The sequence below is a fragment of the Triticum dicoccoides genome, chromosome 7B (genome assembly GCF_002162155.2).
Source record: "Triticum dicoccoides isolate Atlit2015 ecotype Zavitan chromosome 7B, WEW_v2.0, whole genome shotgun sequence".
NCBI lineage: Eukaryota > Viridiplantae > Streptophyta > Magnoliopsida > Poales > Poaceae > Triticum > Triticum dicoccoides.
Genome location: NC_041393.1, coordinates 78,611,416 through 78,620,641, shown reverse-complemented (window position 1 = coordinate 78,620,641; position 9,226 = coordinate 78,611,416). Strand labels below are relative to the sequence as shown.

Here is a 9,226-nt window from a genome sequence, read left to right as displayed (position 1 = left end):
AATATTATGAATACGTGTATCACTACGATTGAGATTCAATAAACCATTTATATTGAGTGTATGACCATAGAAGGTTTTATTCATGTAAATAGAACGACAATTATTCTTTGACTTAAATGAGTAACCGTATTGCAATAAACATGATCCAATCATGTTCATGCTCAACGCAAACACCAAATAAGATTTATTTTAGGTTCAACACTAATCCCGAAGGTAAAGGAAGTGTGCGATGGTGATCTTATCAACCTTGGAATCACTTCCAACTCACATCATCACCTCGCCCTTAACTAGTCTCTGTTTATTTTGCAACTCCCGTTTCAAGTTACTACTCTTATCAACTGAACCAGTATCAAATACTGAGGGGTTTCTATAAACACTAGTAAAGTACACATCAATAACATGTATATCAAATATATCTTTGTTCACTTTGCCGTCCTTCTTATCCGCCAAATATCTAGAGCAGCTCCACTTCCAGTGACCATTTCCTTTGCAGCAGAAGCACTCAGTTTCAGGCTTGGGTCTATCTTTGGGCTTCTTCATGGGAGTGGCAACTTGCTTGCCATTCTTCTTGAAGTTCCCTTTCTTTCCCTTGCCCTTTTACTTGAAACTAGTGGTTTTGGCAACCATCGACATTTGATTCTTTTCTTGATTTCTACCTTCATTGATTTCAGCAACACGAAGAGCTCGGGAATCGTTTTCATCATCCCTTGCATATTATAGTTCATCACGAAGTTCCAATAACTTGGTGATAGTGACTAGAGAACTCTGTCAATCACTATTTTATCTGGAAGATTAACTCCCACTTGATTCAAGCGATTGTAGTACTCAGACAATCTAAGCACATGCTCACTGGTTGAGCTATTCTCCTCCATCTTGTAGGCAAAGTACTTGTTAGAGGTCTCATACCTCTCGACTCAGGCATGAGTCTGAAATACCAATTTCAGCTCTTGGAACATCTTATATGCTCCGTGGCGTTCAAAACATTTTTGAAGTCCCGGTTCTAAGTCGTAAAACATGGCGCACTAAACTATCAATTAGTTATCATACCGAGCTTGCCAAACATTCATAACGTCTGCATCTGCTCCTACAATAGGTCCGTCACCTAGCGGTGCATCAATGACATAATTCTTTTGTGCAGCAATGAGGACAATCCTCAGATCACGGACCTAGTCCGCATCATTGCTACTATCATCTTTCAACATAGTTTTTCTCTAGGAACATATCAAAAATAAACGGGGAGCTACATCATGAGCTATTGATCTACAATATAGTTATGCAAATACTATCAGGGCTAAGTTCATGATAAATTAAGTTCAATTAATCATATTAGTTAAGAACTCCCACTTAGATAGACATCCCTCTAGTCATCTAAAGGATCACGTGATTCATATCAACTAAACCATGTCCGATCATCATGTGATATGGAGTAGTTTTCAATGGTGAACATCACTATGTTGATCATATCTACTATATGATGCATGCTCGATCTTTCGGTCTCAGTGTTCCGAGGCCATATCTGGATATGCTAGGCTCGTCAAGTTTAACCCGAGTATTCTGCGTATGCAAAACTGGCTTGCACCCGTTGTATGTGAACGTAGAGCTTATCACACCTGATCATCACGTGGTGTCTCAGCATGAAGAACTATCGCAACGGTGCATACTTAGGGAGAACACTTTGTACCTTGAAATTTAGTGAGAGATCATCTTATAATGCTACCTCCGTACTAAGCAAAATAAGATGCATAAAAGATTAACATCACATGCAATCAAAATAAGTGATATGATATGGCCATCATCATCTTGTGCCTTTGATCTCCATCTCCAAAGCACCGTCATGATCACCATCGTCACCGGCTTGACACCTTGAACTCCATCGAAGCATTGTTGTCGTCTCGCCAACTATTGCTTCTACGACTATAGCTGCCCCTTAGTGATAAAGTAAAGCAGTTACATGGCGATTGCATTTCATACAATAAAGCGACAACCATATGGCTCCTGCCAGTTGCCGATAACTGTTACAAAACATGGTCATCTCATACAACAAATTATAAATCATCACGTCTTGACCATAACACATCACAGCAAGCCCTGCAAAAACAAGTTAGACGTCCTCTACTTTGTTGTTGCAAGTTTTACGTGGCTGCTACGGGCTTCTAGCAGGAACCGTTCTTACCTACGCGTCAAAACCACAATGATTTTTCGTCAAGTATGTTGTTTTAACCTTCAACAAGGACCGGGCGTAGTCACACTCGATTCAACTAAAGTTGGTGAAACAGACACCCACTAGCCACCTGTGTGTGAAGCATGGAGGTAGAACCAGTCTCATGAACGCAGTCATGTAATGTCGGTCTGGGCCGCTTCATCCAACAATACCGCCGAATCAAAGTATGACATGTTGGTAAGCAGTATGACTATTATCGCCCACACCTCATTGTGTTCTACTCGTGCATATAACATCTATGCATAGACCTGGCTCGGATGCCACTGTTGGGGAACGTAGTATTTCAAAATTTTGCCTACGATCACGCAAGATCTATCTAGGAGAAGCATAGCAACGAGCGGGGAGAGTGTGTCCACATACCCTCGTAGACCGAAAGTGGAAGCATTTTAGTAACACGGTTGATGTAGTCAAACGTCTTCGCGATCCAACCGATCAAGTACCGAACGCACGACACCTCCGCGATCTGCACACGTTCAACTCGGTGACGTCCCTCGAATTCTTGATCCAGCTGAGGCCGAGGGAGAGTTCCATCAGCACGACGGCGTGGTGACGATGATGATGATGAAGTTACCAGCGCAGGGCTTCGCCTAAGCACTACGACGATATGACCGAGGTGTAAAACTGTGGAGGGGAGCACCGCACACGGCTAAGAGATTGCCTGTTGTGTCTTTGGGGTGCCCCCTGCCCCTATATATAAAGGAGGGGAGGAGGAGGCCGACCAACAAGGGGCGCGCCAGGGAGAGGGGACTCCTACTAGGACTCCAGTCCTAGTAGGATTCGGCCCCACCCTTTTTTCCTTCTACCAGAGGGAGAAAAGGGGAAGGAGAGGGAGAGGGAGTAGGAGAAGGAAAGGGGGGTGGCGCCCCCTTCCCAAGTCCAATTCGGCCTCCTCCCTTGTGGGGGGTGCACCAGCCCCTTGTGGGCTAGTTAGCCTCCCTCCTATGGCCCATAAGGCCCATATCTTTTCCCCAGGGTTCCGGTAACCTCCCGGCACTCCGAAAAAAATGTTCGAATCACTCGGAACCATTCCGATGTCCGAATGCAACCTTTCAATATATGAATGTTTACCTATCGACCATTTCGAGACTCCTCGTCATGTCCGTGATCTCATCAGGGACTCCGAAAAAACTTCGGTACATCAAATGACATAACTCATAATACAAATCGTCATGGAACGTTAAGCGTGCGGACCCTACGGGTTTGAGAACTATGTAGACATGACCGAGATACATCTCCGGTCAATAACCAATAACAGAACCTGAATGCTCATATTGGCTTCCACATATTCTACGAAGATCTTTATAGGTCAAACCGCATAACAACATATGTTGTTCCCTTTGTCATCGGTATGTTACCTGCCCGAGATTCGATCATCGGTATCATCATACCTAGTTCAATCTCATTACCGGCAAGTCTCTTTACTCGTTCCGTAATGCATCATCCTACAAATAACTCATTAGTCACATTGCTTGCAAGGCTTATAGTGATGATCATTACCGAGAGGGCCCAGAGATACCTCTCCGATACTCGGAGTGACAAATCCTAATCTCGATATATGCCAACTCAACAAACACCATCGGAGACACCTATAGAGTATATTTATAATCACCTAGTTACGTTGTGACGTTTGATAGCACACAAGGCGTTCCTCCGGTATTCGGGAGTTGCATAATCTCATAGTCAGAGGGACATGTATAAGTCATGAAGAAAGCAATAGGAATAAAACTAAACGATCATTATGCTAAGCTAACGAATGGGCCCTGTCCATCACATCATTCTCTAATGATGTGATCCCATTCATCAAATGACAACACATATCTATGGCTAGGAAACTTAACCATCTTTGATTAACAAGCTAGTCAAGTAGAGGCATACTAGGGACACTCTTTTTTGTCTATGTATTCACACATGTATCAAGCTTCCGGTTAATACAATTCTAGCATGAGTAATAAACATTTATCATGATATAAGGAAATATAAATAACAACTTTATTTTTTCCTCTAGGGCATATTTCCATCACTGTCGAGTAAGGACTAGAAAGAGGCGCCTTCCTACTCTTCCTTTCATGGTTGACGAGTTGCCAATGTGGGCAGTGGGCAGAGTCTCAGGGTCTTGGATGTCGGGACAGCGACCCTGGTGGCAAGCTACGCATTTGGCTCTTGGGCGTAGAATGTTGCGGTGGTGTCGACTGCCGAATAGGTTTTTCTACCGGTGGCGGGAGGTACTGGTGGAGAATCTACCACAAAAGTTGCTTTGAGATTGGTGTGGCTGGTAGACCCCACTATGCTTTTGTTTCTCCTTTTTAGCAATACGAATCTTATACAAACACATATACAAGGTTGGACGGGGTCCATAGCAGTACCTTTTGTCAGGTGGCAGGGTGAGAGAGAGAGCAGATGAACGGGCTGCATGCACATACTAAATACTCGCAATTTATTTTCCATGCCACATTTTAAAAGGTTGATAACTTTTGAACTAAATATCCAGTTTTGAAATATTTTATATTTTTGAATTCAGCGTGACAAAATCTTTAAAACAAGATCAATCTTGGATGCACTTTGGCTAGTTTGAATTTTACCGTTTCACTCATTTTAAAGAAAGCATTTCAGTCAGTTTCACATTTCACTAGTTTCGGCAAACCTTCCAGTCAGTTTCACATTTCACTAGATTCAGAAAACACATTACAATCATTTACAAATGATAGATTTCACTCATTTTAGAAAACACATTACACTCATTTACGAAAGATAGATTTCATTCATTCAGAACACACATTACACTCACTATATTGAAAAAACTATGTTTCACTTGTTTTAAAAAAACCTTGTCCACCCATTACAAAAGGTATATTTCAAAACTAATTTCACTGCGCGCTTGCCAAACTGATATTTCACTCATATAAAAATTGATTTCAATTATTTCACTAAATATATTTCACCACATTTCTTATAAAATAGGTTTATTTCACATATTTCTTACGAAATAGGTTTGTTCTTGCTAATTCTTTTGAAATAGGTTTCTTTTGAATATTTGTTTACTCATCCTCACAAATTTAATTTTTCAGTTTCAGTAAAATTATTTCACTAAAAAACACATTAATTTCACTCATTCCAGAAAACACATTACACTCATTCAATTGAAATACTATATTTCACTCGTTCAAAATACCTTTTTCACGCATTACAAAAGATATATTTCAAAACTAATTTCATTGTGCTCTTGCGAAACAGATATTTCACTCATATAAAAATTGATTTCAATCATTTCAATAAACATATTTCACACGTCTTAAAATATTTCACTCAAAAATTCTATTGAAATACTATATTTCATCCATTACAAAACTAATTTCAAAATTATTTTAGCTCGTTTATAATTTCACTCAATACAAGTTTAGCTCATTTCAAAATAAATTCACTAAAATGAAAAAAAAATCCCACACGGAATTAATAGATTGAACGAAATAAGTGAATTGAAACGTTCAAATTTAAACATGTTTCAAATATATCCAAGAATGATCTTGTTGTAAAGGCCTTGACCATGGGAGTTCAAATATATAAAAAAAGTTTTAAAAATAAAACTATAGATTAAAAGATATGCGTGATTGAAATTGTCAAAGCGAAAACAAAATGCATGCGTGCTTCATAGGTACTTGTGTGTCAGCAAGAGATGGTCACACATGCATGTGTCCTTCATCTGACATATGGTGGGGTCCTAGTGTAGAAAATACACTACATGCAAATATAGAAAAATGAGTGAAATACATCTTCCGTATATGAGTGCTTGATGTGGTGTCATGTGCTGATTGGCTAGCTGGTTGCCGGTACATCCCGGCACCGATAAAAAAAGAGCTTTGCGTGTCGACTGGGTTCTTTGGCCGATGGAGATAGGCATTATGCTGTACCATAAATCTTCAGAATCTAAGATCTGTGCGTCATGTTTCGATGATTTCCACCTCACAATCACCAGTTGCTTTTTTTTTATTTTACTCCGACCTACGCATCATCAGCAGTACAGGCATTATTATTTCCCAGTAGCTAGATCACCAATCAAGTTTCTTTGCTGCTCTGCAACTAATCTCCAAATCAGATAAAGGTGAACTGGGGTCTAAAGCTTGAAGGCCTTCTCCACGCTCTCCCTCCGCGCGCCGACGGTCTTGTACACGCGCATGAACTCGTCGAAAGTGACAGTGCGGTAGCGCGGCGGGTTGCCCTCGCCCAGGAGCTCCTCCGCTGGGCCGATGGGGATGTCCGCGGCCGGCATGATAAACGTCGCCACCGACGTCCGTGCCAGCGCGGCGTTGGTCATCGCCCGGTGCTCGATGCTCTTCAGAACCCCGTTGGTCGCAATCTGCATCAACATCAAGAAATGAACTATCAGTCAACCTGGTGATGATTTGTGTTGATCGATCGACGACCCCACATTGAAAAATGAGCAATCTGAGGGAAAGGGGGAAGTGATCAATGGATGGATGCCTCGAGCAGGTGGCCGAAGTTGACCACGAAGGCGTTGGGCACGGACTCGACGTTGATCCAGTCGCCCTTGTAGGAGACTTGGAGGCCGGGCACGGTGCTCTGGAGCAGGAGAGTGATGAGGTTCCGGTCGCAGTGGGGCGGCAGGCCCAGCGTCAGGCCAGGGGCAGGGCACGGCGGGTAGTGGTTAACGTTGATGATCACGTCGCCGCCGGTGAGGTCCCCTTCGAAGTAGTCCGGCCGGAGCCCCATCCCCTCGCACAGCAGCCGCAGCAGCTCCATCCCCACGCCTCTTGTGGGCTCCACGAACTTCTCCACCACCTCGCTGCAGTCAACACCAAAATTAGTCAAATCAAAAAGCAAATAATAATAATAATAATCGGGTATCATATGATTGAGTTGCCATCGTGAATTTACCGGAGCTTTTGGGGTTTGTCGGGCCAGTTGTTCTTGGTGTCGCCGACGGGCGAGCCGCAAGCGAGGCGGAGGCAGTCCCGCCAGTACTTCTCCCCGCCGAGCTCGTAGGTGGTGCTGGAGAAGAGCCGGTTGGGCTTGTCCGTGTCCTCCGAGTAGAAGCCCACCTTGTCCTCCGCAGGGAGCCGGAAGAACTCCGCGCACACCGCTTCCATGTCCCGTATCGCCTCCGGAGAGACGCCGTGGTTGACCACCTGCACAAATCACCGCGCGGCGCGGTCAGCCGGTCAGGTGCTTTGACCACGAAACATCGAGAGACGAAGTATCTAATTGAAAGGGGGCTGTGAGTTTGAACTGGCCTGGAAGAACCCGAGCTCCTTGCCGGCGTCGAGGACGGCGCGGCGGACCTCGTCGCGGCCGCGAGAGAGGTCGATGACCGGGAGGGAGACAGCCTGAGAGGAGGCCGGCGGGCGCTGATCGGGCGGGAAGACGAAGCAGTCCGGGAGCGTCGCGTGGGTCGGGGCCGAGGAGAGGAGGTTCGCCATGGCTCTCTGCTCGATCTGGAAATCTTGGGAAGACGAGACTGGTAGGTGAGCTGGGGAGCAGAGAAGCTCGGGGGAGGAGACAAATACGAATATATCCGAAGTGCTTCAGAGACATCCCAAAGCTTAAAGGTGTGCCCTCTTTTTCAACCCACGAGCCGGCGAGCCCATGCTCCACACGACGAGTCCGTTCCGTCAAGAAATCGTCCAGTACGAGTCGGATTGATACAATACGAGACGACGGCGAAATCGCTGATTAAGGCGTACCTATCACAAAAGTTATCAGGCCTTTTTTTATGGTGACAAGTGTCTTCTATGGTATACGTTTATTAATTGTCGTAATTTGAGAGTTTTAATGAAAAAAAGTTCAACACAAAGAGTGGTAGGTCTTTTTGTGGGCAACTAACTGGAGGTTAGTGGGCTACAAACGAGTCGAGTTCGAATGAGTTGGACTAGGCTCAGCTCAGATTATACTAAAATTCGAGCGAGCTCAAACTAAGTGAAGTTCAAGATCGAGCCATAAAAAATGGCTCGTGCTCAGCTTGTATCGATCTCGAGCCGATCTCGAGCTAGTTTCGAGCTAAATAATAAGATAATTTTATGAATAATATAAGGCAATTTTTTAAACATTATGGCCAAATACACCACATACAAAACCACTATAGAATTTGACTTGTTCTTTCTCAACTAAAAACTAGCACTTGATAAGTAGGAATCAATGAACTAGAAAAATAGAAAAATGGAGGTGCGTCTACTCTTACACTTTGGCTGAGAATAATAGGATATTTGACACATGACTGATCACGCACCAAATTGACGCTAAATTTCTCCTGTTTAATTAGGCCTCCATATTTCCTACTAGGTAAAATTGAGAAAAAATTGTACACAACATATATGGCAATAAATTATCCTATTTCCTTTATACATACATCAAGATTATTTAATATAGTTATATGACATCGAGCTATCGAGCTAAAATCGAGCGAGCCAGTGTTGGCTAAAGATTAAATCATTTTTCTATCGAGCTACATAAAGTATTCATACTCATCTCATTTTTTTTCAAGTCGATCTCCAGTCGAGTCAAATTACGAGTCGATCTCGAGCGGCTCACGAGCCTCGAGCTTTTCTTGCAGCCCTAAGGTTACCCTTGTGGAGGCCTCCAAGGGACAGTTTTGGTGCCCTGGGAGCAAGTCAAGTGGTGTGTCTAGCTGATGCTATATGTTGCATGTTGGGTACTCCCTCTGAAAATTTTTTCTTACACATTTGAGATAGTTTTTCTAGGTCCTTTTGGCCTTTTGATTTTTGCCAGGTTCTCCCCATGTTTTGGTGAGAAAAATCATGACATTTTTTGCACAAAAAAGTTTGTTTTTCCGTGAAATGCACAACCGTGCTCGCGGAAAAGGGGAAAACTTATGCTTCATGGGGCACAGAAAAGGGAAAAATCCATGCTTCCATCAAAGACATTGATCTGTTTCGTGGCACATATGTGTTTTCATGAGTGCTTCTTGGAAAAAAAAAGAATTTTTTTTTCGCTTCTTGCAAAGCGCTTCTATATCTAGGCACATATTCATTACTT

General features: G+C 43.2%; 1 protein-coding gene across 1 annotated transcript; it reads right to left on the bottom strand.

Moving 5' to 3' along the window:
* Positions 1–6,091: 6,091 nt before the first annotated feature.
* LOC119340117 (2'-deoxymugineic-acid 2'-dioxygenase-like) lies at positions 6,092–7,779 on the bottom strand. The gene is made up of 4 exons (XM_037612022.1): positions 7,468–7,779; positions 7,112–7,362; positions 6,698–7,019; positions 6,092–6,572 (listed from the first exon to the last, which is right to left on the bottom strand). Exons 1-4 carry the CDS (start codon positions 7,651–7,653, stop codon positions 6,330–6,332), a joined length of 1,002 nt encoding a protein of 333 aa, XP_037467919.1. The 5' UTR covers positions 7,654–7,779; the 3' UTR covers positions 6,092–6,329.
* Positions 7,780–9,226: the final 1,447 nt, after the last annotated feature.

Excerpts from the sequence above, each read along its gene's own strand:
- LOC119340117 (XM_037612022.1), bottom strand. The coding sequence starts at position 7,653 with ATGGCGAACCTCCTCTCCTCGGCCCCGACCCACGCGACGCTCCCGGAC. Across the intron at positions 7,363-7,467 it reads AGGAGCTCGGGTTCTTCCAG|GTGGTCAACCACGGCGTCTC; the intron begins GCCAGTTCAAAC and ends TGATTTGTGCAG. Across the intron at positions 6,573-6,697 it reads ACTTCGGCCACCTGCTCGAG|ATTGCGACCAACGGGGTTCT; the intron begins GCATCCATCCAT and ends ATGTTGATGCAG.